At 49.1% G+C, this 27,261-nt stretch overlaps 1 protein-coding gene across 1 annotated transcript in view; it reads left to right on the top strand.

Moving 5' to 3' along the window:
• The first annotated feature begins 8,116 nt into the window (after nt 1–8,116).
• EBF2 (EBF transcription factor 2) overlaps nt 8,117–27,261 on the top strand; it is a 187,581-nt gene continuing 168,436 nt past the window's right edge. The window contains exons 1-6 of the mRNA XM_081810370.1: nt 8,117–8,785; nt 11,256–11,412; nt 12,422–12,485; nt 12,784–12,839; nt 13,339–13,412; nt 19,522–19,590. Of these exons, the coding sequence (XP_081666496.1) occupies nt 8,655–8,785; nt 11,256–11,412; nt 12,422–12,485; nt 12,784–12,839; nt 13,339–13,412; nt 19,522–19,590 (551 nt within the window). The 5' untranslated portion in view covers nt 8,117–8,654. The remainder of the gene's footprint in view (nt 8,786–11,255; nt 11,413–12,421; nt 12,486–12,783; nt 12,840–13,338; nt 13,413–19,521; nt 19,591–27,261) is intronic.

The raw sequence follows: 27,261 nt of genomic DNA, 5'->3' as shown, positions 1-27,261 counted from the left end.
CACCTAACCTGGGGCCGTCTGCCCCCAGACTTCTTGTTATGTCAGATAACTAAATGTCTTCATTGCTCAAGTCACTGTTAGTCACTTAATTTGTTATTTGCAGATGAAAACACCCTAAATGAAATACAACTATAACCACCACCAAAAAATTACCATAAATAAAATTAAAAGCAAACAAAGATTGGGGAAAATATTTGCAATATATATGATACATTAAAATGCAATATTTTTAATAACATAAGAACTTGCAACTCCCCAAAGATGTAAATGGCCAAAAATGAATAGAAAATAATTTCCCCTTACTGGAAATTCATGAAAGAGACATAAAATGTAAATAAAAATACCAAAAGACATATCAAATTGGCAGAGTTTTAAAATAAGAAAATAACTTTAAGGATTAAGGAAGATTGGGGTGGGGGCAGAAGAGAGTGTAAATTTAGTTTTTCTAGAGGACAATTTGTCGATCTGTATATAGGCTTCAAAACATGCGTAGTCTTGAATTTGCAATTTTACGTTAAGGACTTTATCTCAAGGAAAGACTTATAGTTATGTGAAAAGCTATAGCCACAAAGATGTTCATCACAGTATTGTTTATAATGGTGAAGGATTAGAAACAACTTCACTTCAACAACGGCAGCCTGATTAAACAACTTATGGTATGCCTTTTCCAGATAATGAAATACTATGCCAATATTAAATGTTACTGTAGGAAAATATTTAATGGTATGGAAATATATGCTATAAGTGAGTCAAAAGATTACAAATCAGAATATAAAAATACGCATAGAAGAAAGACTGGGAGGAAACCCACCGAAATATTAGCAATACTTTACGTTGGTGCCGTTAGGGATGGTTATGAATTTATTCTGTTGTGGTTGTTTTTGTTTTTATATATATTTTTCCTGCAATAAACCTGCACTGCCTTTGAATGAAAGGTGCAATTATAAAGGGGTTTCTAGGAGGCTCTAGTCTTGGGGGAAACAAATTTTGGAACCCCTCTCTTCCTTCTGTCCTCTTCCCCCCTTTTCTGCCAACTCCGGGCTCGCTCCCTCTGGGTGCTTCCACCTCCTTGCTTCCATGCCCCCCCCCCCACCCCCAGCTTCCTTTAACAAGGTCTCTGGAAAGCGCTGCTCTGGAGCTCAGCTCGGCGGAGACTGTGACCTGTCGCTCCAGGGGAGCCGCGTCTCCCCCGGAGGGTGCTGGGCCGGGAGAGAGGCTCCTGGCTTTCCCTGAACCACCAATCAACTGGTGTCTGTCACACTAGCCGAAAGACCTTTCCAGAACTCTGTGATTTTCTTCAGTTCCCTGGTGATTTCCGCGATCGCAGCACGCCTGCTGGTCAGCAGCGGTGCCCACAGCTAACCGCACTCTGGTCCTGCTTGCGACCTGTCAACTGCGGTGGGAAAAGGCAGCGCTGAGCCCCCAAAAGCAAACTCCTAGGAAGTCGCATTCCCTCCTCGGGAAGGCCTCCCACTTGATTGCCTTCCGTGCCCTCTGACACCTGTGAGCACCAAACAGGCTCCAAAGCACTTTCCTAGATCTAATTCCATGCTAAACCAAAATGCCGCAGCGCCCACTGCGGGAACCAGCCCCGTGCCAGGCCAAAGAGCTGTAAAGACAAGTAAGTCAGAATTCTGGTCTCAAGGAGCTCGCAGACCAGGTAGAGAGAAAAATCACCGCCACAGGAGACTCACAGGACCTAGTGAGGTACAACAAGCAAACACTATCATGCTCATTTTACAGTTGCAGGCATTGAAGGCAAACAAGAGTTTCTTGAACACTTACTACGTGCCAGATACTCTCACCTAAACCACCTTCTTACCCGTAAGGCAAGTGTAGCTCTGGAGGCATAAATATCCCCATTTTATCAATAAGGAAACTGAGGTTCAGAGGAATAACCCCCATTTCACTGGTTAGGAAACTGAGGCTCAGAGAGTCAGATCAAATGCCCAAGACCTCACCAGTAAGTGCGCGGCTCTAACCCGGGTCTGCGGACACCTAAGCTGGAAGAATTTCTCCTTCGCCGCGCAGCCCGCCCTGTAGCGACAATTGGAGCGCCCCAACTTGTCCTAGGTCAGAGCCGCCGAAAAGTGCGGAGTTTCTAGGGCTTCGTGGCCTTTAGTCCAGCGCCCCCTACATGGTGCGGCCGGCATTGCTCAAAACACTGCTCAAAGAGCTGCGGGCCCCTGGGGCTGCTCCCACGCGGGGGACCGCCAAGCCTGTGACCCCCTTCTGCTCTCCGTCGGGAACCAGAATAAGTGGAAGTGAGCCGCCCTTGGAGGGTGAGACGGAGCTGCTCCGCCCGGCGAGCTAGCTCTGTTTTCCCAGCTGGTTCTGAGGTTTCACCGCAGGCGCCACGTCCCGCACTCCCTGGACCCACCCACCCCTAAATGCGTGTCTAGCTCCCGGAGGTGCGGGGGTGGGGGTGGGGTCTCTATCAGACAGAGATGGAATTGCTAGGCCTTGGGTAGCATTTGAGGAGATTCCACAGTTAGAAGTCCAGTTTACACCTTTAAAGACAACTTGAAAGCATGGATTTTACCCAAGTGCGCTTTTCCCCCCCTCGATTTTCTCTCTTGCCACGTGAGGTGTGTGGTGCGGGCGGAGGTGACAGTGATGTATGTGTGTTGGAGGAAGAGATCTCTTAGTGCCAAATGGAAATTCTAGCTGGTGCCATATTTGTAGTTGTTACCGCTCCCCTCCACTCCCAAGTCAGGAGGGGGAGTTCGGAAGGCAAGTGTATTATGGAGAAGAAAGTTGGATGGGGAAGCCAAGGGTGTGTTTCTGGGGGCCAGGAGGAAGAGGCGACCTGGGGAGGGTGAGAGGGAGCCTTTTGTCACCCCTCCCCTATCCGAGGAGGGCGGTGCCTGGTGGGGGCTGCGGTCCCCAGCGCACAGAGCGCGGAGTGAGCGCGGGGCCGGAGTGAGCGCGTGTGCATGTGTGTACGTGAGTGTACGTGTGAAATGCGGCGGCGCCGGCCGCAGCGGAGTGTATGCTCGGCAAAAATATGAATAATCAACACATCGCTCACACCTCCGCCGAGAGCCGGGAGGGAGCTGGGAGGGAGCTGGGAGGTCCCGAGAGCTTTCCTCAGCCGGCTGGCGGGAGGCGGGGACCACCAGGAAAAGAGGGGAGCATTTCAGAGTAGCTCTTCAGTTATCTTTCCCCTCAACTGAGCCGAGAAACCGAAAAAAAAGGGAGAGGGGGAAAAGTCATATTTAACTTCTTCTGTTTAAAGGCCTTATATAGCACGCCAACTGTGATGTATTGGAAGTGAAGACTAGTGTGGGTCTTTGTTCCCAGTTTCCCAATTTATTGGCCGAGAGGCCATCTCGCAACCTCATTTTGTACATTTGTAGACTGGGAGCAAATAAATCCCACTGAACGTGTTGCTGTCGAGTTTAAGGACAGTGTGTGGCAGTGCCTGGCGCCCAGGAAATGCTGGGAGAACGTCCCGCCTCGGTTCTTTTGTATCTTACTCCCCGCTTTATCTTGAGTGAAGACCTATTCGACTGGGTCTCTTAATGCCGGTCAATTAGCCCCTTGATCGCTGCGCCTTAAGTGCTGTGGTTGACGGAGATGCCAACGTCTCGGGGCCCAGGTACCCGGAAGGGGCTGCAACCCGCCAGTTTACCCCATCGCAGCGCCAGTCGGGGGCCTGAAGCTCGGGCCATCCCACCCACCCAGGAAGCCAGGCCCCCAGGTTTGCGTGGAGGCTGCACAAAGCACTTCTCTCTCTACAGATCACCTGCCTCCCAACACACACACCTCCAGGGCAGCCATTCCCTGCCCTGGCACCGGCCCAGTTCCGACGCCAGCTCTCCAAATGTCTAAACGCGGGACTGTTTGGAAAATTTGTTCTCTTGACCTTTCTGCTTCTTTGCCTCAGTGCGGGCTCCCTCGCTCTCTGCGCCTGGAACAAGGAAATGGGAAGGAAGGGTGTTTCAGAGCGGGGATACTGAGGGGAGAGGGAGCAAGCCAGAGAGGAGGAAGAAAAAGAGGAGAGAGGGGAGGAAGAGCTTTCTGGAGTTGCCAAGTGCTAGGGCAGAGCCAACTGGGGCTCCTTCAGTCCATTTTGGGTAAACTCATTGCAGTGACCTGACTGGCCCGGGTGCAAGCAATCTCATGTGTCTATAAAATGTTCTTCTATGCCTCAGCATTTCTGCAGCTGTTCCTGCTCCAATCCCCTTCATTATGTAAAAAATCAAGAAGCGAATCTAACTTCTTACCAAATTGTCCTGAAAGAGAATTGTTCGGCATGGATGGTGGAGTCCTCCTGAAATATTTGTGGTGCTTTTGTGAATACAGTAGTATCTTTTCTCCCTCCCTCTCTAGGGAATTCTTATTTATGGAGCATACAAGTCCAGTTTCTGCAAGAAAAATACTGACAATGAAATTTGGAGTGGGAGTTAGTGGAGTTGGATGTTTTTAAAAATCATTCCACGAAGAATTGTGAGCTAAATATTCAGCAGCGTTCTGAGATGGAGAGCAAATCCATTTATTTCTATTCCCGCAAACAAAAAGCAAAGGTTCCAACTAAAACAAACAAACAAATTGGAAAAATCACTAAGAGAGGCTTACTTGTCCATTTACAAAACCCAGACTGATTGTCCCTATGGATCGAATTCCCTGGGTACTAGCCAGGCTCTGTTCTTCGGGCTGCATAGACCCAGGCGCCTCAGTGAGTGTCTGGTGGGTGTGGGTGAAGGTCAGGTTGTAAGGGGGGGGCTGTTTTCACACCTCTGATTTCACCCCAGTGTCCTGCCTGACGAATACGAGGCTTGGTGAACAATTTTCTAAGAAAAATTTCCAAAGCTCTGACCCGGAGGAGGAGAGATGTGGCGCCCAGGAGACTGGACCAAACGATATTGGGGGAAACGGGCTTTAAAACCGATCCGGAGGAAATTGAACATATCGCACTGAGGTGCGGATGTGAAACGTGAACGGAAAGAAAACCCGGGAGTTCCTTGGGAAGAGTGAACAAAGGAGAGGACAGGGTAAAAGACGGAACACCACCCCCTACCTCAATTTTGTGTAAATAGAAGGTCGTGAAGTATTTTAATAATGGTCATTTTAGATTTTTCTCGACCCTGGCAAGGGGCAGAACGAAGCTCGCGGGCGGGAGCCGGGGATGCGCGCGCGGGCTCCGCACCCCTGCAGGGCCGGGCTTCCCCGGGCCGCAGCTGCGCCAGCCGGGCCCCCGCGCGGCTCAGGGCGGGATTTCTGTGGCGTGCTCTAAAAGGAGGTTTGCTGGGGGTAGCCGGCGGCTACAGAGACGGGAGTGACCCTCCAGGAGCAGCCGCTCACTTCATCACCAACCAACGCTCCTTCTGTGCGGGTGGCCAACTCTGCGTCCATCCTCCCCCAAACCTACACAAACCTAATTAAACCCAACTCATTTGGCAGAGACGCTCCCTGCTCCCCAAAGGTCGAAGCGCCGCCTCGTTTGGGCCCAAGGCAGCTTCCGCTTACTCCCTGTCCCCTCAGCCCTCCTTCCCGCGCTAGCCCAGGAACTTCGTCCCCACCCAGAGGGAACTTGGACGCCCGCGGCTCGCAGCGGGTGGGCCCCCGGCAGCGCGGCGGCTGTTTGCCCGGAGCGCCCTAAGCAGCGCGGGGAGGGCGCCCCTAGCGCAGCCGGCTTGGAGGGGTGCGGTGCAGCTCCCGCCTCCTCCCACGTCAAAGTTTCGGGGTCTCGGCTCTCCCAAACTATCTCCCTGCGGGGCACCACGGCCCCAGAACTTGTCTCTGGGAGGTGGGGTGGGGGCGCCCGCGCTGCGCGGCCGTCTGGTTTGGGGCGGGCAGCAGGGAGCCGGGAGAAAGGACCAATTCATTCGCTTCCTGAGGGGCATAATTTGGGTGGCAGCTGTTGCGGGAGAGAAGAGCCGGCGTCCTCGACCGGGGCTCTGTCCTTTAACCCCAGCTACCCCGGACCTGAAGGGCAGGCTGTTTGGCCAGGCTCGGGCCCACTGCTGCCTCGCCGTCCCTCGGACTGCGCTCAGTACCTCTCTTGGGCAGCGTGGAGGTGCAGCAGATCAGAGGCCCCTTGAAAAACATCGCCGGGCTCATCAACACATCTTGAGGGGCTCAAGGGCTGTTCCACACTCTCCGCCGCCACCCGAGGCATCGGCTCCGCTGGGCACAGACCGCAGATGAGAATGGGGCTGGGTGGTTTAGGTTCAGAGAGATTTTATGAAGAGTGCGGGCCGGGGTAGAAGACTCCGAGAGCTTAGTGTTTGCAGGGACCGAAATTATCCATAAAGCCTGCATACAATAGAGAATTGCCAGGTTGAAACAGGGTAGAAGTTTCAATCCTACAGATTTCTCTCCACCCTCCTTTCTATGGACAACTCCTATTTTGGTTTTTACAACAGTCCTGTGCCATACCCTGGCGCCCAGTCTTTCTTCATTGCTCCCTTTTGTCCAACAGGACCAAGCTGGAGCCCTGGGGTCGCAGCGCCACAATCAGCACAACCCAGGGGCGGGGGTTTCACGTTCTCCGCCCCCTAAATCAACTACCCCAATCCCTGGACCCTGGGTTGGTGCATAAAGGGTTCGCTCACCTTCCCCCACCCCCTCCTCATTGGTTTTCAAGTGAATATCTGTAGTAGAGACCTGCGCATCCTGAGCGCGATCCGCTGGCGCAGTCTAGGGTCTCGGTTTGCCCCTGGGATAGAGTAGAGACGCAGACCGGTCCCTCTCTCAAGAGAGCTGCATTTTCTGAAAGTGCGAGCTTCCAGTCGGCTCTGGCAAACGAGTTGCAAGGCGCTGTGTCCTCTAGCGGCAAACTCTCGCAGTTCATTTCTGAGCGCTCACCTACACCTAAGGGATCTGGTCGAGAGTCAATAGACGCTCAAATTTGAGTCCTGTGTGGGGGGAAAGTCTCCCGAATGTAATCCAGGCTTTAGCCAAGGCCCTCTCAGTAATGAAGCCGGGAGGCTCGGGCGCAGTCGCTCGAACTGTGGAACAGCTGATTTGTCTCCTCCACGGCAGATGGTCTTTGAGCACAGATTTGCATTCATTGTCTTCAAATCTGTTTTCGCGCTGGTGTTCTAGATTTCAGCAGCAGATCTATGCGCAGATCAGAATACAAAAGGAGAAGCAAGAAAATAACACCCAGCCAGGAGGATTTTTAATAGGCACCGCGAGCTGCCCAGCGTAGTTAAAAAGCCGTCTAGGGTTTCAGCTGTTTGGCTGAGCTGCCGCCGCCTCCCGGCCACCAGCCCGCGGGCAGCAACGCGGCAACCGCACGCCTGTGGGCAAAGTTTCCGCGACTTCCCCTCTGCCTCCCTGCAGCTCCTCTGCTGGCTCCCCCCGGGCTTCAGGAACTGGAGTGGGGTGGAATGGGGGGACTCCCGGGACAACGCCGGGAAGCTCTCGCGCTCAGCGAACCACGATCTGTCAGCAAGCTCTCATCTGTACGGGTGCGACTCCCGCTCCTGTCTGCCCGGGGGTATTTTCCTTAGCTCCTTGACCGTTTTCCGTGACACTCTATTTATTTGAATAGCACTTGAGCCTTGCTCGTCCCCCACCCTGCTGCTTTCATTCATATATCCTCCTCTCTCAACAACTTGTAAACCGCACACAAAATCTGAGTGTCACCCCGAGACTCCAGGAGACTTGGGGAGAGCCATTCAGGGAACTGGGTTGCTCTGGGGAACGTTTGCACAAAACATAAGTACATGTGGTCACACTCTCCACTTCTTCACAAACATGAACACAGATTCAAACCCAGAGAATGAGAATGAATATGCCTCCCCGCAGGCTACAAAAATTTGCATCTAGTGGCAAGATCCACGGAGTATTCCTGCTCCCGCGGCCAGACTAAGCGGAGACATCCCAACCTGCAGGGGCTGACTACTCGGCTTCAGTGCAAGATTTGGGGGCCTCAGCCCACGCACGCACACGGGGTTCGGGCATGGACGCAGCGTCCACGGCTTTCTGTCCCCTTTCACCTCCCGGACTCCCAGCAACGCCGAGCGTGGCGCGCGCCGCCGGAGGACGTCGGCCCGGCCTGCCCAGCGTCGGCCAATCCCGAGCGTCCATGCAAATGAGGCTCCTTATCGGGCCGCGGCTCCGCCTCCCGCGGCCGCGGCTGTAGTAACCCATTCATGGGGCCCGCGCGCGGCTGCAGCCCGGCTCCGCGGTGCTCCCAGCCACCGCCTCCTCTCGGCTCCGGGTCTTCCCCTTCCTTTTACAACTGATCCAGTTGGGGATTTTTTTTTTTTTTCTAAATTCGAGTGGTGGGGAGGAGCAGGGAGGGGGGACCAGGAGGAAAGAGAGAGATTAGGCAGCCATCAATCTCCTCCTGTTTCTCCCAGAACAGGTGATGCTTCTAAATTGTGATCACTTTCTGGAGGCAGCGCTGCCGCTGGAAGGATGCGAGCGACCTAGGACGGAGGCCCTGAGGCGGCAGATCTGAACTTGCGGAGGATAAATAGCAAACTTTAACTACATCAGTCCGCACCTCACGCGCGAAGCAAAGGACGGGTTATCTCTTTTAGCCCCCCCCCCCGCCCAACGAGAGACTCAAACTTCGGCTCTTGATCCCTTTTCTTGGATTGCTTTGGAGGAGACGGTTTGGTGACAGCATTGGGAACAGTAGGGACAGTGTTGTAACTCGTATTTTTAAAGCGACAGTAGACCAGACTTTTTAAATGTTTGGGATTCAAGATACTTTAGGAAGAGGACCAGCTCCGAAAGAGAAATCACTGGGTGCCGAGATGGATTCGGTCAGGTCCTGGGTCCGGAATGTCGGCGTGGTGGACGCCAATGTCGCGGCGCAGAGGTAACGATACGGTCTCACAATTATTACGGTCTTAAATGCTTTTCTTCGTTCCCTTTCTCGCTCTCACCGTCTGTCTGTCTGTGTGCCCCCTCTCTCTCCCCCCATCTGTCGCCCTGGCCCCGCGCGCTGGAGCTCGACCTAGGGCAGGCAGGTCGCTGCAGTCAGGGTACACTTACCCCGCAGCCGACACTCGAGTTTCCGAACTGCCTGGGTCGTTTGTGTTTCTCCCCCACTCCTTCCCCACAGACCACTCTTTGGGAAGAAAAATAACAAAGTGGCATCCAATGCTTTGCAGCTCAGCCCTTGGTTCTGCGATGCGGGCCCGGCCGGGAGCAGAGCTCTAGGACCGGAGCTGGCAGCGGCGACAGCCGGCGAGCCGGCTTCCCGGAGCCTCCCGGGTTTCGCCACGCCGCTTGCAAGCGCCTCTCCTCCCGCATCTTGCCGGGTGATTCCTGAAGGCCGGAAGCCCCGCGGCCAGATGGCGGCGGCGACGCGAGGAGTGGGAGAGGCCGGAGCCGCTGCTGGGAAGGCAAAAGCGGCCGGGAGCTCCGGGGCGTGGGGGGGCGGGGGGCAGGCTGGAGGGTCCAGGCGCAGAGATAAAACTGGACCAGACGCACAGAAGAGCGGGTGAGGGAAGAGAAGGGATTAAAAAGAGAATACGAAGGAGTAACAGTAGAAAGAGCCACAGAAGAAGAAGAAAGGCGAGGAGAGGAGACGGGCCGCAAACGCAGGGATCAGCAGCCTTTAGTTTTGCTAGTTACTGAAGTTGACTTTGTTTCTAAGCGTCCGCGTGCTGAGATAGTAAACGCCTTGTTTAGGGTGCCACCCCACGGAGGCATTCTGGTCCCTTTCCCTCATCACCACTACTGAGCTGGGATTTGTGGTCTCCGCGTCCTTGCTTTCGAAAGACAGCCTTCCTCCCACAAACCCCAAAGAGCCCACGAACTTCTTCCCACGACTCCAGCCTTCCTATCCGCTCTCCTAGCCATCTCCCTCTTAAGTCCTGACATCCCGCAGAGAAATGCCTCCTTTCCCAGATAGGCCACGTCTCCAGGTGTCCCGGGTAGAACGAACCAGCCGCCATCCTTGGAGGAGAGGAGACCCGGGCGGCCCGCGGCTCCCTCCCTTCTGCGGGAGCCCGGGGCGCGCCGATACCCCCGGCAGACGGCACGAGGCAGAGGCGGCTTTCCGCCGCGGTCTGGGGACTCGCAGGGCTCAGGCGGAGGGAAATCAGGCGGCTTCACAGAGCCGGCTCCAAGGTGCATTTCCTTAGCCAAGCACCTTAAAGATACCTCCCCTACTTTCCTCCTTTACCCGGATCAAATCATTGTTAAACTTGGAATAGGCAGCCCGAGGGGGGACTCTAGCCAGAATTTTACGCCATTCAAAAGAGTGAAAGTGCTCACACCCTGGGGTACGAGGACCAGAGATCCCAGCGCCGCGGGGCAGCACTGGCCATCTGCGCGCTCGCCTGGGCCCTGAGACTTCTGTTAAATGTGATCTGGCGGCTAGTTTGTCCCCGGCCGCGACAGGTCTGCAAGGAGGTGTGTGCACACACTCAAAACGCTCAGGGGCGCCTGCCGGGCCCTCCAACAGGGGTTTCGCGGTCAGCGGGTTTGGCTGGCGCCGCCGGGAGATGCAGCTTAAGCGGGGATCCCCCTGGCCCCAGGCGAGGACGCTCTCTGCCTCTTAATAACATTTTGCCTTCTCCAAGCGCAGCAGTTCTGGGGGCGGGGTCCCCAGTATCCCGTGGTCCGCAGTGGCCCGCGATCCTTGGTCCCGGGGATTCCACTCTGCCACTCTCCCGCGCGCAACTTTTCGGAAAAGCGAGGGAAGCGGGAGGAGAGGCCTCTCCCGGTAGAACCGAGGCTTGGGCTCTGGGTTTCCCGCCGCCCCCAGGGGGTTCCCCACCCACCAACTTTTGGAGAGAGCAAGGAGGGCGTAATGGGCAGTAGCAATAGGTCAGGTAACTCCAATGAAGATGAAGGAAATGGGTCACTTCTTCAAAAGTAAGGAGGATTTATTGCCCTAACCCGGGGGGCCTAGTTCCCAATCCTGACCCAGCCGGCGGCTCCACTTGAGGGTGAAGATAGGGGCGGCCCTACGGCATAAGACTTGAACCGCCTCCTTCAGGACTGCTTTGGGCCTTGGTCTGCAGCGGGCATCCTTTGGTCTCCACTAAAGGCCAGACTGTGAGCTGCTGGGCCCTGGGATGCCCGGAGGCTGGAACACCGGGCGGTGGCAGTGGAGAGGGGCGTTCGCCCTGTCAGCCAACCCCTGTGGCCACTGTAACTACTCGAAAGAGTCCCCTCTTCTTAGACTGAATTGCAAAAAGGTCTGAGCGGCCCAGAACTCTGGACCCGGGATGGGGACCCTTGACCCCCCGCAGTATTTGTGTGGGCATGTTCGTAACATGGTGTCTTTCTCTCTTTCCCTCTGTCCGGTGTCCCCCATGTCTTTTCCTGTGCAGCGGAGTGGCCCTGTCCCGGGCCCACTTTGAGAAGCAGCCTCCTTCCAACTTGAGGAAATCCAACTTCTTTCACTTCGTTCTGGCGCTCTATGACAGGCAGGGGCAGCCAGTGGAGATTGAGCGCACAGCCTTCGTTGATTTTGTGGAGAACGACAAAGTAAGCGGAGGTCCCCTTTTCCTCACCGCCTAATAACTACCTCCTTGCAAAGCACTAAAGATTCCATCTGTCACTCGCGACACTTTTCCACTCACATCATCAGGAATGATAAATCGAGGCTTCTCGCCCCAGCCTCTGAATCAGTTGATTTCCCGGCACCTCCTCGCTGCGGGGGCGCTGATGGCTCTGTGAACCCGGACTCTGGGGTCATTAGCAGAGCCTGGTCATGGACTGACCGTGGAGCAAACGCCCTTCAGAGCAGAGCATGCCCTTCTCCGGGTTATTTTTTGTTATTTTGCACCTGCCAGCGCCGGCAGAGTGGATACCCAGAGCCAAGTCTTGGCCCACCTTCCCCGTTGAGCTTTCTCTCCCGCTCTCGCTCCCCAGCGCAGTGTCCACTCTGACCTCAGCTCGGGTTTGGGGGCTGGATTCGATCTCAGATGAAATGGACATGTGATGAGAGGAAAGTCTCTTGCCCTCTCTGGGCCTGCGAGCTTTAGGGCTGGAGCTTCCTGAGGTCCTGCTCGAATCTGGGCCTGGGTCCCTGAGCTTGTGGCCCCAGAGGCTCTAGTCTTGGTGGGATAGAGCCAAATGCTACCCTTGCAAATGACAGGTCCCTGCATCTTTCTGCCAAGAGAAGCTTTGGGGCTTCTTAAGGATGGACAGAGCCTGTAGGGTTGGGTGGGGCCTGTTTAAAGGTATCCTTGGTGCCGTGTCCTATTGTCGCGTCTCAGGGGCGGGGGTGTCACACTTCTGAGGACATTTTTAAGGGGGAGGGAGAGAGGGGTTGCAGAGGGTCAAGTGGCCTGAGCCCTAGCAAGTTTCAGAGGTTGGCCTCTGGCAGATGCTCCTGCCCTTTGACCTGGGGCTGGGCAGGGGGTTGTTCAAAGTTGCCTAGTGAGTGGGGGAAAGTCGGCGGGAGGCGGGGTGGGGTGCGCTCTCTAGTTTTTCCTTCATTGGGTGGGGGGTGCTGGAAGGCAAGGGACTCGAACGCTGCCTGTCTTTTCAGGAACAAGGCAACGAGAAGACCAACAACGGCACCCACTATAAGTTACAGCTCCTCTACAGCAATGGTGAGCGCCTAGCGCCGGCTGCGGCGCCCGCACGTTTCTCTTGCTAGGAGGGCGGCTGACCACTTTGCAGTCGCTTGCCGGCAGCCTCCAGGCCTGGGGAGCGCAGGGCTGCGGGAGGCTCGGGTAGGGCCAGGGGCGGGTGGGCGGCCTTTGCCCCCAGGACCGCACAGCCGGAGTGCTTGCCTGCAGTCGGGAGCCTGGAGCGGCTGCCCTGGCCTCGGTCCCCACAGCGGGGACGGGTTTGGGTGCCGAGAGCGGCTCCGCGGCCCTTACCTCGTGCCCGCCCCCTCCCCCGCAGGCGTCCGAACCGAGCAGGACCTGTACGTCAGGCTCATCGACTCGGTCACCAAGCAGGTGAGCCGGCGGGCCACCCCGTCTACTCTTCTCCCCGGCGCCCCCCACCCCCCGCACCTCCCTCCCTCCCCGCCTGCCCCTGACCTCTGCCCACTCCCCACGGTTTCCTGGGTCAGACTTCACATGCTTCTCCACATCAACTAGCACCTTGTCCAACCTGGAGAACAATTTTTTCCCTCTCTTCTCCCTTGTTCTTCTTCTTTCTGGTTGGGGTTGGGGGTAGGGGAGCAAAGGGGTGAAGAGAGGAAGCAATTGGTAGGAGATCCCGTCCCCCGAAACATTCCCTTTTGCAGGAATACGTCCTCACCAGGGCAAACTTCTCTATTATTCTTTTGCTTGGGTTAATCAGGCCACAGCTCAGGTTCTGGCTAACTCCTAATGAACTAGTGGGCAGAGGGGGAAAAAAACGATTCTGTGCTTGTTTTAACGTCCCCTTTCCTTTGTCTCTCCATTGCCTTCATATCTTCCCTTCCTGCCCCTGCCCCCAACTCCTTTGCAGCCCATAGCTTACGAGGGACAAAATAAGAATCCAGAAATGTGCCGAGTTCTCCTGACGCACGAAGTGATGTGCAGGTAAGTGTCGCGTTTTTCCTGCGGGCTTTGCTGGAAAGCGGGCAGGTGAACCACGCCAGCCGGCTTGCATGCATCCCAGCATTGAGTTTCAGGAGTGGTGGCTCCAGGGGAGGGTGGCCTTACCCCGGGGGCTGATTTGCTAGAATTCTCCCTTAAAGGCCAGATTCTTAGGGCATATCCATTCAGACTCCAAAAGGAAACCCAGAACCACTCAGGATTTCACCCCCCTGGCATCTCAAGAGTTTCCTCCATTTCGAGGAAAGTTTCTGTTGTCCAGTGGTCAGTGGCAGTGCGGGGAGGGGCCGGGCAGCCCCCGGCCAGGTTTGGGGTCACAGACTTTCCCTGAACGGGTCTCCACCCGAGGTCCGCCCTGCTAGGTTCCTGCCTGTTCTGCCCGATCCGGGTAGATTTCCAGGAGGGTCCACTCGTGGAGTACAGGGGTCAAAGCACTGGCAAGACTTGCAGTCTGGGAGAGGGACTACCGGAGGTTGGAACCCACCCTCCCCACCCCCACCCCAACCGCTGAGGCACCTGTCTATGATGCGGAAGGGTTTCCTTCCTCCTGGGATGTTGCTTCTCCGGTGATTTCCCTTGTCAGGGGAGTTTCAGAGGTCACGAGAAAGTACTGGGTAGAAAGAGTAGTCCGGTTGACCACTAGTGGAAGAGGCAGGGAGAGGACTCCATCAGGGGGTCCGGAGCAACAACTGGATTCTGAGCATGAAGTTGTGAGAGGTGCAGTCTACTCAGATTCCCGCATTTTCCCCCATCTTCTTTCTGGAGACCAGTCATTCCATTTTGAGTCCTTTCTTCTGCTTGACTAGAAGAGAATTAAAAATTAGAAGAAATTCATCCATGCACTTAATTATTCATCCTTTCAACAAACGTTTGAGTACTGGGGACCCACCACAGCAAAAGAGAAAAGGAAACTCTGGAAAGAGGTGGTTATTTGACTATAAACATTTAAATGTCAAGTCCATACACGTTTTTCTTCCTCCCAAATCTCGGATTGGAGAGAAAGCCTCAGTTCTTCCTTGCTCTGCTGTTGCCCCAGTGAACGTCCACCAGCTCCAGACTTGCTAGTTTTGGGTAATTGCAGGCCATCTGATTTAGTCTGGACTGTTTTATGGGCAGCTCCCAGCAGCCTCGGCTCCCTCCCAACCCAGTCAGAAAGAAACCATAACAATCAGCCATGTTTGTTTTGGTTTTGACCAAGTATTAGAAAAACAAACTTTGCCAAATGCAAAGTTCATTTCTGCCAGTGGCCTCAGCGGAGCGGAATGGAGCTTCCCTGCCTGAGTAGCTGGGAGAGGCCATGGGTGAGGGAGTGAGCAGATAGCCACTCCATTATCCCAGGGCCCCTGATAGATTCGTTCAGAAAGGAAATGCAATTCCAAGAAGAGCTTGCATGTAACACCTAGATTAAATAGTTAGAACACTTTGATTTGGTTGGCTAATTGAAGGACTTTTTTTTTTTTTTTATCCCTCTTTATACTTTTAAATGTCTTTGTTTGGAGAGATTATCTTCTTAAAAGAAAAGAAAACAAACCCTGAAACTGGCCCATTGTCTGATGAATTATACCTATCACTTTAAATAATACTCGCACGCCCCATCAAGCTGTAGTTAAGGCTGACATTTTTATTTTTAAGCCCAATCAAATCCTCCTCATTTTATGCTGTTTAAGTAACAGCATCAATTTTTAAAGCCTCTAGTTTAGTCTGCATTAGTAACACAATATAAAAATTTAATGTACTGTAACTTCTCTGCATCTGAGACCTGGGAAGATGCTCTGCGATGTTCTTCCCAAAACTAGAATTTAAAACAAATATTAATTATGGATAAATAAATGATCCATTGGATGGGTACTGTGTATGGTGCGTGTGTGTGTGTGTGTGTATGTGTGTGTTTTGGGAGCTAGCTGGGATGATGGCAAATATTGGATGTATCCAGAGGGGAAGATCTCAATTTGTCAGTCAGAGCTGGCTGATTCTCCAGTAAGGGAAAAAGTTCCTTCTCCCACATTTTGGGAGCCAGGGAGAGCAGTCCATGATTGAGGGATGAATCAGATGCATGTTCTGAGAGTTTGCGTGGTGTTCTTGAGCATACCTGGGGATTTCCCTGAATGGTTTTATGTTCTCTAAGCCTTAGGAAAAAAAACTCATAAACTGGTGTTGAGTTTTCAGAGGGAACAAAATAAATCTCTTTAGGAATAACTTTTTCTCCCTTCCCCAGTTGTCTCTGCTCCTCTCTTTCCGGCTTTAGTTCATTTTGCCAATTATTAGCAAGGGGAAATCTAGTTGTTATGTCGCTGCAAGCCACGCCTGTGCCCTCAATGCTCGGAGGGTTAAAAGATATTATAATTTGAACAGAAGTTGTCTCAAGGTCTACAGCTGGCTAATAACAGAGTTGTATTGAGCGCGAGCAAACCCCACAGCTGTGACTTTTCGCCACAAGGCGCAGGCTAGACGGGGCCCTAATCAGATGGGCCAGCCGGGCAGTGAGGCCAGTGTCTTTATCGGCCAGATGGTGTGAATTTAGACACTTTTGTTATGCAATCGCAGGGAGGAGTTGGGGAGAAGAAAACAAAACAAAAGCCACCATGCTGTGCGCTTATTTGAGTTTGAAATTAGAGACAGATTTTTGAAAGTTGAGGGTTGAATTTTAAAAACGATTTTGGAGGGGAAAGGGCACATTCGCTTGTCTTGAGCAGGAGTTTGACTGACTGGACACCCTGTGTCCAGGGCTGGGGATTTTTTCTTCTCCAGCCATCCCTTATCCCTCTTTTTTTTCTTCCTTTTGGAAGAAGGCAGGTAAGATTCAGGATTGGGATGCAATTTTCCATATTTCCCCAGCCTCACCGCCAACTTGGTTTATTTTTTCTCTTTCCCTCTCTAAAGACTCTGTGAGATTGGGAGGACCAGAGAGGCCTGTAGTGTTTGAGGGAAAAGGTTGAGAGTGTTTCAGGGAAAAGGTTCTCTGAGTAAGAATTAGAATAAAATAAACCAAACCCAGCCAAACTAAAGAGTGGAGGACCAACCTGCATTTTCATTCATTAGGGAGAAGGAGCCCTTCTGAGCCTCTCCGTGATAGTTAGGAACACAATCGACCTAGTGCCAAGTTCAGTTTCCTCTTCTCTTTGTTTATTTTTCCGCTTCCTTTCCTATTTTACAGTCTTGTTCAGTTTTTAAAAAACACTTACCAGGAACTTCAGACCTAGAAACTTGCTTGTTAGAAGATAACCCTATAAAACCTTTTCACTAAAGTAGCTGAACCTGAAGTTGGTCGCACGGGCTTTGTCTCTACAGCAAAGGGAGAGGAGAATGGAATTTGTCATCTGAGTAATTCAGGGCGCCAGTCCTTCAGGTCCACCATGCACATATCTGATCCCAGAGCGATTGTTTGGAGACCGTGGGTTCATGAATGTCCTCCACTTTCCACTTCCCTTTGCTTATGTTAATGTTACTGGCATGAGGATGGAATGTCATTTAAGAAACCAGATTAAAAAAAAAATAACTAGGACATCTTGATGAGAACTTTTCTTAAAAAAAAAAGAAAAGAAAAGAAAGGAAAAGAATTAGTTTTGCCTCACCCAGAGAAATTTTGAGAAGGGCTCTCAGATGGAGCACTCCTATTATTTTTATACCTTTACTATTTCAGCCCAGTCACCAAGTGAGTGTCTTCTACATCTCTTCTGTGCTATTAACATTAGAGACTGTAATTAATATGTTACTGATGGAACATGGAAGATTGGGTCCTAAAGTTTCTCTGCATTTTTCTTTGAATATTGTCTCCTTCCCTGATGAGATTCTCCACATTGTATTACACTGGCACCAGGCTTACATTTTTATCTGTTTTTCTTTTCCTTCAGAGAAAATCCCCATGGAAAGCAGCTGAATTCAGCTGAGCAATTTTGCAAACTTACTCGGCCTCTTCAGAATCATTCCTTCTCAAACTAAACAGATTGGTACATCCTGACAGTCTGTGTTCTCGTAATTAAATTGTACCAGCATCGCACACATATTTGGGCTAGGCTCACATACTGCTGAGGTCAGAGGGGAGTCTAGCTAGAAGGTCTTTGGGTAACAAGCATGCCTGGGCTTTTGAAATTGTGTCGCTAAGGAAAAAAGGTTTGCCTGAGCCGCATAGGTATTCTGCTGACATCAGCAATGGAAATAGGGAGAGGTGGGAGAGGGAAGTGGGTGGTGGTAGGGAGTTAGGAAGAGAGACAAGGGCTTTGGGAGGTGGGAAAGCAGCTGGCCAGCATTTTTATTGGTGTTAATCTTGGGATGGATTGAAATTTTAAAAGTTAAGACCCAATATAATTTCAAAGGCAAAATATTATTTCAGAAAGTCCCCAGTGGCCAACTCTGGTATTTAAGAATGTTGAGACAATTTTTCTTTTACTTCCTACTAATTTGATTAAATTTCTTAAAACCTCCTAGCGCTCATTTGGTGAAACTTGTTTAGCACCTCTCCAGTATATCTTGCTCTTTGAGAAAGGTAGAATGAATGGGTGGCCGGGTAATCCCACGCATCCCTGTAGGAGTGAAGATGAACTTTAAAAGTTTTACAAAGACTCCTTTATTCATTTGTTTGTTTTTAATTCTGTGGAGGACCAGAGAGGACAAGTGGACTAGAGAGAGCCACAAAGCAAATCTGTGTCTGGGCTGGTGGTAGGCCTAGGAGTCCCTGCTGCCTCATGGCCTCCCTCTTTTCCTCCTTCTGTCATCACTTCCAAAGAGGGCTCAGGGATCTCATTGCCTCACGGGCTTCCTAAACCGAGAAGGGACTCTGGAGATAATCTTGTCCAGTATTTTAATTTTATATATAAGGTTGGCAAAGCCCAGAGGGGTTAAACAGATTTGACTGTATTCCCAAAGCTGCTTGGTGACAGCGTCCGATGGGACGTCAGAGCCCCGATTCTCACTTTAGCCACCTTTCCATTGTGTTGCTTCGCTCTCAAACTTAAACAGATCGTGGAAAGGGCAGTGCTGACATCTAGTTTGCTTACTGCTAGTGTTTATGTGGCATAGTCTCCGACCAGTGTGGATAGTCATGTTTTGTTGTTGTTGTTTTTTTTCTATGCCGTGTCAAGGCTATATTCTTAAGCAACTACCATTGATGGTAGACCATGTGCTTGAATGAGCCAAGAGGTTTTCAGGAGCTTGCAGTGCCAGTGGCAGTGGGCAGCAACGAGGGGACGTGATTTTCCAGTGCTTCCCCACCACCCAGCTTCCTTTGCTTTTGTCACATCTGTCTAGGTCTTTCATACAGACACCTTTGGATTGGAGCATTTTGCTCTCTGCTCAGGTCTGACTGAATCCTTCCTATCTGCTGTGATTGCCCTAGGGCTTCTTCTTTTCTGTCTCCCTCCCAGATAATTTCACAAGCCTTTCTCCAGCATCTACCAGGTACCCAGCACTTTGCTAGGTGGAAGTCTTGGGAGGCAGCATCTTCAAGGTGGGACTTACAGGGGAAGTCCCATTTCTGGTCTGGACTCGGTGAAAATCATGGGAAAGATCATTTTACAGCTCTCTGCCTCATTTTCTCCCTATTTTACAATGTATACCATGGTTCTGGTCTTCCTCCTTCATCTTTAGAAAATGACAGAAATGGATAAATAACTAAATGTTTATAAAGTACACTGAGTTCTCTGGAAAGATGTTATTAGTACCTAAGGTTGATAAAGCCAGACAGCTACTCGGGGTCTGTTTTATGCTTTTTCCTTTCCCTTCTTTCTTCAAATATTTATTAAGACGCAAAGATCTAAAAGATATAACCCTAAAATCATTCAACATGGAACTGGAAGTGACCTTATAGATTTAAAAATCCAATGCCTGTGGTTCAGAATACAAATATGGCTCCTGGGAAAGTTGTGATTTGCTGAGAATGACCCAGTTATAAGCCCCTAGAATGAGAATTTGAGAGAGTATCTTTGGGCTTCGGGTTCAGTGTTGTTTTTAAACATGGTCATAAATCCTGCGCTTGAGCAACTGAACGCTAAGAAGCTACCTAGGACATTTTTGTGAATGTTTCTACGTTATATGCTTCTTGTATTTTCTTGATTTTAACAAATTGCTTTTACTCTCTTGGTTCTTTCCCAATCTACAGTCGATGTTGCGAGAAGAAAAGTTGTGGGAACCGAAATGAGACTCCTTCAGACCCCGTCATCATCGACAGGTAGGGGGAGAAAGTGATTGAAACAATCATTCCTGGTTTCTTTCCTTTACGAATCTCCATGCTGAGTACTGATCGCTTGGGATTTGCCATGAGGTTGGTTTCATGCTATCTTCAAGGCAGAGCTAGTCCAACATGTGTTTTCTTGTTGTGGTTGGCCTTTCTTGGAAGAAGTCAGAAACTTACTTTCTGAACATGTGTCTCTAAATCTATGATGAGATTCTTTTTCAGGTGCATTGATGTCAACCTAATAAGGAGTATGTGGATGGTAGAGGATGCCAGCTCTCCTATCTGGCAGAGCTGGGTCTCAGTAAGTTTCTTGGAAGAGGCAGTGTACCCCAAGTTAAGTGGCAACCCCTTTATCATTCTCAGTGATTGCTGTTGGCTTTGAAGACTATCAATTTAGATTACAGTTTAGGGGATTATGACAAGCTCTCTCTTACACTGAGGGAGATTCCATTCTACCACAGAGCATTGCATTCTGGGTCTTATGTTATATTCAGAGTGCGCAAGATTCTCTGGGACAAGATGCTAATTCATTGAAATGTGATTTAGGCATCCTCAGCTGTCTGTTTTTGTGATTGGAAACAGAACTTACAAACCAATGAAGAAATACCAAATTAACTTCCAGCAATCATGTAATTTTAAGAAATCCCCTATTCCCACCCCTAATTTTTTCTCTTTCGTTAAAAAACGGAATAATTCCCTATTGCTTCTTTCTTTGGGTTTTCGTGTTTCTAGCCAGGTCCTGAAATGGATTGGAGAGACCACAGTCTCCAAAGTTGTTATTCCGATATTCCAATGAATTCTCAGTTGGGAGAATGGAACCTCTGGCATTCTTCCCAGAAAGCCAGCTTGGTTTCTTTGTGGAAAGTATAGCATAGCCCTAGGAACGAGGAGGCTGGAATCCTGATCCTGTCCTCGCTCCTGACCTTGGACAAAGCACTCAGCATCTTTACTCTTCAGTGGTACAACTGGAGGGTACTGCCTGCCACTCTAGGTTTCAGGAGGCTCCAGAAGTATCTATCCATGGCAGTTTTGCAATCTTCTCTGAGATGCTTGGAAGAGGTTGATAACCAAATGTAAAATGTTTGTTGGGTGTGTGGGGCGCCTTTGCCATCATAGGAGGTTCAGGTGAGACCCATTTTAGGGAGCTGTTTGGAATTTCCTTTTTGGTTTTGGTTTTTCTTTTTTTCCTGAAAGTGCATAGAAGCTCATAATAAAAGAGTTGTGAGAACTCTCTAGGGTCAGCCGTCTTCCTCATTTGACAGATGGAAAACTGGCCTGGGAATGCTGACATGCCTTGCCCACGATTGCACAGCTGGGTGGAACAGAGCTGGCCCTAGAACACAGCCGTCTGTCCTCTCAGCTCGTGCTCCTCTCGCTGCCATAGCCTCCCTCTCCTGGAACTGTCTGTCCTGACTTATGTGACTTGGATGTGTTGATTGCATGTGGCCCCATTTCCCAACTTGCCAGGATGCCCTCAGGATCCCCTGGGGGAATTTCAAGCATATGAGAACAGGCTAGATGCAGACCCAGTCCTTTCCGGCGTGCACACTGACCTCACCAATCATCTCTTCTCCACACACCTTTGCTCACCTTTCAAGATGGTCCTCCATCCTCATGACTAGTACCTCTTCTCTTGCCCCACGAACCAGCTTTTGAAATGGTTGCAAACCTACAAATGCCAAGCCGCATCTTACATCTCATCAGCGCACATCCTAATGACTCTGTACAGAGCAGTTCTTACTTTAAGAAACCTCATATAGCCTGCACCTGCGGATAAAGCCAAACATATTTGCATTTTCATCCTCTGTGATACACAGTTACATGTACAAAAGAAAGTAGTCTTTCTGCATCCACACAGAAGATTGTCATATTAGGTGTTTTCACTGTTTGTGCTAGGATGCCTTACATTCTTCTCAGAAGGTGGACATTGTATCTTGGCTGCATATTATAGAGCTTTATGTGACTATGGCATTTATTTATTTATTTATTTATTTTTAAAGATTTTTTATTTATTTGACAGAGAGAGACACAGCGAGAGAGGGAACACAAGCAGGGGGAGTGGGAGAGGGAGAAGCAGGCTTCCCACAGAGCAGGGAGCCCGATGCGGGGCTCGATCCCAGGACCCTGGGATCATGACCTGAGCCGAAGGCAGACGCTTAAAGACTGAGCCACCCAGGCGCCCCGGCATTTATTTTTTTACTATCATTTGCACAATAAAACAGCCCAGTGATGTCTCTGCATCACTTGAAATATGTGTTACTTTCAAAATGTCGCACATCTACACATGGAAACGTACGTACCCGAGGATACAGGTAAATTGGCCATCATCAGGGTTTTAGAGAACCCATTTTATTATAAACAGATGCATTTGTTCTGCTTACTCACTGTAAGGCTTTTGTTTGCAGACATTGTTCCCTCTGGTCTTATTGCTCCTGGATATCTTTGGGGCTTACCTTCGCCTCCTTCCCTTCATTGTGGAAGTAATGGGAGATAAAGTCAGGTTGCCATTTTTTGGAAGTAGGATGAATGGTTTTTGTCATCCAAGGGTTTGGTTGAGTTGTGCATCCAGTCCCTGTGTTCGACGTCTGCCAACTTGGAGATGTTGAGATCCCCTATGAGCACCAAACGGGTGCAAAGTAGTCTATTTTGGATTTCCTCTGAGTAAATATAGAACTCTCTTCTTTGCCCTTGTTCCTATAATGCCAACTAATTATCTCCTCCCCCTGCTCACTCAATCTAACCAGATGCAGTTAATTTACACTGTCTCTCTTTGAGTTTTCTCACACAACAGGCACACTACACTCTGGCTCCAGGGAAGCCTATTTATTCCCTTGGAATTGTGCATGTTCGGGGGAGGGGGTGGGGGGCTCAAGGGTGGTTCCCAAACTCTTCACCACAAAGGACCCCTTCTGTTGTTTCCCTTGGCTAACCCAGCGTTTTGTAAGATTTTGCCTGCTAAACTGCAATTAACCAGTAATCATTCAGCTGTAATTCCATTTTTATTAATCAAAGACATACAACAGAATGGGAAGGAAAAACCTCATTCCAGAAATGACCTTGATCTCATCAGTGGCCAATCAGAGGTTTTGACTGGGATGAGACAACCAGTGTTACCACACTGACTCGATAAGACTTCCAGCTCAAACACAAAACAACTTGACTTTTCACTTAGTCCATGTGACCACATCCTGGGCAGATATTCAGTTTCCAATAAGCTGCTTGAAATATGAAAAATAGTTTTTACTACCTTGTGGCCCCTTCATTGAGAATCATTGGATTTTATAATAGGGCATCCCCCATTAGAGACTTGGTTCTTCATTTCCTAAGACTTAGCCCCAGACCAGGTTTTTTTTTTCCTACTAAATTATTCCCTGCCTTGATTTTTTTAGAAACTTAAATTTAATTTTCATCGTCAGCTGTCTTTTCAGCATGGTTTTGTGAATTCTTGGGCAGCCACACCCCTCTCCAAAAAGCCAGGCCAGCACACAGCCCAGCAGGACTTACTGCTGAATCACAGGTCCCCAGCAGAGCCTTCTTTCTGTGTACAAATGTGTGCATGTGTAGAGTGGCAGTAGGGTTTATCAATTTTTAGTGTAAAAATCCAAAGTTCCTATTTGAAAGAAAAAAACCCCCAGCAGAACAGAACAAAACAAAACCAAGAACGAAACCATAATCCTTACTTCAGTCTTTGGCTTAAATCTTGTCTATAAAGATCTGTGTGTGGTAAATAAAAATAAAAAGGCTCAAGTTTGATTTACATTTTGTGGTTTCAGAGCTAATCCAATCTTGTTTTTTCTGGGCTGTATTCTTCTCAGACCCTCTTCTCTGTCTGGAAGCCTCTTCTGAATATCTACTGGATCTCTGGGGCTCTCAGGATAATCTGGTGGTCCATGGGAGGAGTATTTTAGGGACAGTTTCACTGATGTAGGAGAGTAATAAAGAGTCTTTACTATTCCAGTTATTGTAGCCCATAAAAAGTCAGATGGGTAGCGAGAGCAAGAGTTCTTTTTTGTCTTTGTAGGCTGTCTGTGCCCATGTGCATGTGCATAGTGGTGCGATATTTTCTCTTAAAAGGGCAGATCAGCCTATGTTTCACATGCTAAGTATCCTCATCTTTGGTCTTGGGATATTGGTTTCCATATTTCCGAACTCTGTTTCCAGGAGGACCATTTTCTGTATTGATGTAGTTTTATTTTCTTTTTTAAGAAGCCAGACAAACAACAAACTGAATCTCATTCAAAAGGTTTACTTAAAAAGATCTGGTGTATAGGTACCCATGAGGGGTTTTCCTGATGTTATCTTCCTTTTTTTTTTTTAAATGAATTTTTAGTTGTGGAAAAATACACTCAACATAAAATTGACCATCTTAACCATTTTTAACTATGCAGTTCAGTGGTTTAGGTACATTCATATGGTTGTGCAGTGAGCGCCACCATGCATCTACAGAATTCTTTTATCTTGCAAAATTGAAACTCTGTCCCTGTTGAGCACTAACTCTCCACTCTCCTCCCACCCCCAGCTCCTGGCAGCCCCCATTCTACTTTCTGTCTCTATGAGCTTAACTACTCTGGGACCTCGCATAAGCAGAATCATACTGTATTTGTCCTTTTGTGACTGGCTTATTTCACTTGGCATAATGTCCTCAAGCTTCCTTTGTGTTGTAGCATGTGTCAAAATTTGCCTTCCTTTTTAAAACTGAATAATATTCCTTTTTGAATATATCATATTTGTTTATCTACTCATCTGTTGATGGACCCTTGGGTTGCGTCAGTCTTTGAGCTATTTGTGAACAAGCTGCTATGAACATGGGTGTACAAAGTCTCTTTGAGTCTCTGTTTTCCCTTCTTTTGGATATATACCCAGAAGTGGAATTGCTGGGCCATATGATAATTTGAAGAATGACCAAACCATTTCTATAGCAGCTACCTTATTTTATGTTCCCACCAACCATGCACAAAGGGCTCAATTTCTTCACACCCCCACGTTATGTGATACTTTCTCTCTCTCTCTCTCTTCTTTCTTTCTTTCAAGATTTATTTATTTATTTATTTGAGAGAGAGAGTGCGAGAGCACGTGTGTGGGAACAGGGGGAAGAACAGAGGGGGAGGGAGAGGGAGGGAAAGAATTTTAAAGCAGACTCCTGGCTGAGTACAGAGCCTGATGCAGGGCTTGATCCCACCACCCTGAGATCATGACCTGAGCTGAAACCAAGAGTTGGATCCTGAACCGACTGAGCCACCCAGGCTCCCCCCACCCCTTTTTTTTTTAATAGTTGTAATCCCAAGTTTTTTTCCTGTTGTCATCTTGGTAGGCATCTTCATCTTTCCCCTCTAGTTCAAGCTTCCTGTTTGCTCTTTCTCTGCCATTTGGCACATCCTTTTCTTGCCTCTTTCTACCACATCGACTACCTTGTTCCATTGCAGTGCATGTTTGGATCCTCTTTCCTCTGGCCCATACTTGTTATTCCTCTCTCCAGTGTATCGCTTAACTCCAGGAAAGTAGTATTTGTGGGATGGGAACTTCCAGAGAATAACTGTGGGGAGTAAAGCACTTACCAACCTTCCGTGCATGCTAGAGGGTATTGCATTGAACCCGAACACTAGAGTTTTTATTAACTTATCAAATGAGCTCCATATTAGTCTCTTCTTGATTTGTGGTGAAGATTCAGCTTTGAACCCTTTCTATTCCTTTCAGCATAGAAGCAGTATTTGGATGGTAGTTGGAGTTGAGCTCTTGCTGAGATTTATATCCACAAAGCCTAGCAGATTCCTGCCGTCTTAGGCCACTCAGGCTGCTTTTCAATCTGTGACCACTCCTTTCCTTTCCCTAGAAATGGACACGCCAGACATATCAGTAGAGGCACCTCCTGAACAAGGATTTCTGTCTCTGAGAAGGATGGATAAGACCAATACTCAACATTTAATTGACGCTTACTGTGTGCTGGGCATTGTGCTAAGCAGTTTGCACTAATTAAATAATCTTCTTAATTAATTTTCAATGGTTGAAAAAAGTTTCAATTTTATGGAGAAAAAAAGTGTGTCTTAAGGAGTTGGAGAACTTAGCCAAGGTACCATAGCCAGTTTCAGTGGTAAAATTGCATATATACAATGGAATATTACTCAGCCATCAGATAGGATGAATACCCAACTTTTGCATCAACATGGATGGGACTGGAGGAGATTATGCTAAGTGAAATAAGTCAAGCAGAGAAAGTCAATTATCATATGGTTTCACTTATTTATGGAACATAAGTAATAGCATGGAGGACATTAGGAGAAGGAAGGGAAAAATCAAGGGGGTGTGGAATCAGAGGGGTTGGTGAACCATGAGAGACTATGGACTCCAAGAAACAAACAGGGTTTTAAAGAGGAGGGAGGTGGGGGAATGGGTTAGCCCAGTGATGGGTATTAAGGAGGGCACGTATTGCATGGAGCACTGGGTGTTATACGCAAGCAATGAATCATGGAACACTACATCAAAAACTAATGATGTACTGTATATTGACTAACATAACATAATAAAAAAAAAAAGAAAAAAATTGGAGTGTAATTAATGGATGCAAGTTCCAGAGGAAAAGACATTGATCTACAGGAAGGAAAAACGTTCCAGAATTTAGAGCTGTGAAAGAGTGGAAAAACCTGGGGAATATGGTCTGGAAGCAATCTTGATGGGATCGTTAGAGAGGGAATCTGTTCTCTGGGAAGTGGTGGGCACTGTTGGCTCCCGAAGTGCCATTTAACTCTGAGGTTGTACAAGTCACATTCATGTGTGTGACAGATTTGATGGAATATCAGTCCTCAGTCCCCATGATGGAGAGGCAGCATTGCGTAGCAGATATGGCCTTGGACTAGGATCAGGATGCCTGCTTCTAGCCCTGGATCATGCATGTTACAGAGGTCATGTGCTGCCTCTTTGGGCCTCAGTTTCCCTATTTGTAAAAAGAAGTACACTGGATTAATGGACGACCTTTACATTACCTTCCAGCTCTGAATTCTCTGATTCTAGCTGAGGGTCCAGGTTTGGGTGTCAGGCATGCTAATTTATCAGCCTTGCTCATCAATAATTTATGGGAGCTATTAATATGTGCCTTCCATGCCCAGACTCCCCATCTCTAGTGTAGGGGAGCCCAGTGCTGTGAAGAGTCTACAAAAGCCTGGCTCCAGGCTATTTTTTTTTTTTTTTAGTGAAAATTCCATTCTCTCAGAGAGGGTGTAGATTTTCTCACTAAAAAACACAGATTATATGCCCAAAGTGAATGCATCGTTCTTTCTTGTTCTTTGTCCATTGTTGTCTAGTAAAACCTTTGCCAGTTTCTTGGTCATTTTTGGGAGACACAGATAAGAGAAGGGACTCTTCTACTTGCTGGTGTAGGAAAAGACAGCCCTTTGGGTTGCAGCACTTCACGTGATGACAGCCTGGATCAAGTGGTAAATAAGAAATGAAATTTCCTTTGAGAATATCCCTCTCTTCCTGCTGATTAAAGAGACGGTACAGAAGAGTTATGATATTTACTTCTGTTGTTGGGTTAGTGTGTAAGAGTTATACTTATTCTACTTGACGGACCAGCCTTCCTAGACTTGCAGAACTTTAAGATTTGACACAGACTAGCTCAGTCATCTGTACATTGGTTCATTCCATCATTCATTCATTTAGGATATTTTTCAG

This window comes from Leptonychotes weddellii, chromosome 2 (assembly GCF_054177405.1).
Source record: "Leptonychotes weddellii isolate Sample4059 chromosome 2, ASM5417740v2, whole genome shotgun sequence".
Classification (NCBI taxonomy): Eukaryota; Metazoa; Chordata; class Mammalia; order Carnivora; family Phocidae; genus Leptonychotes; species Leptonychotes weddellii.
Note: the sequence above shows the minus strand (reverse complement) of the source record. Positions and strands in the feature narration are given on the sequence as shown.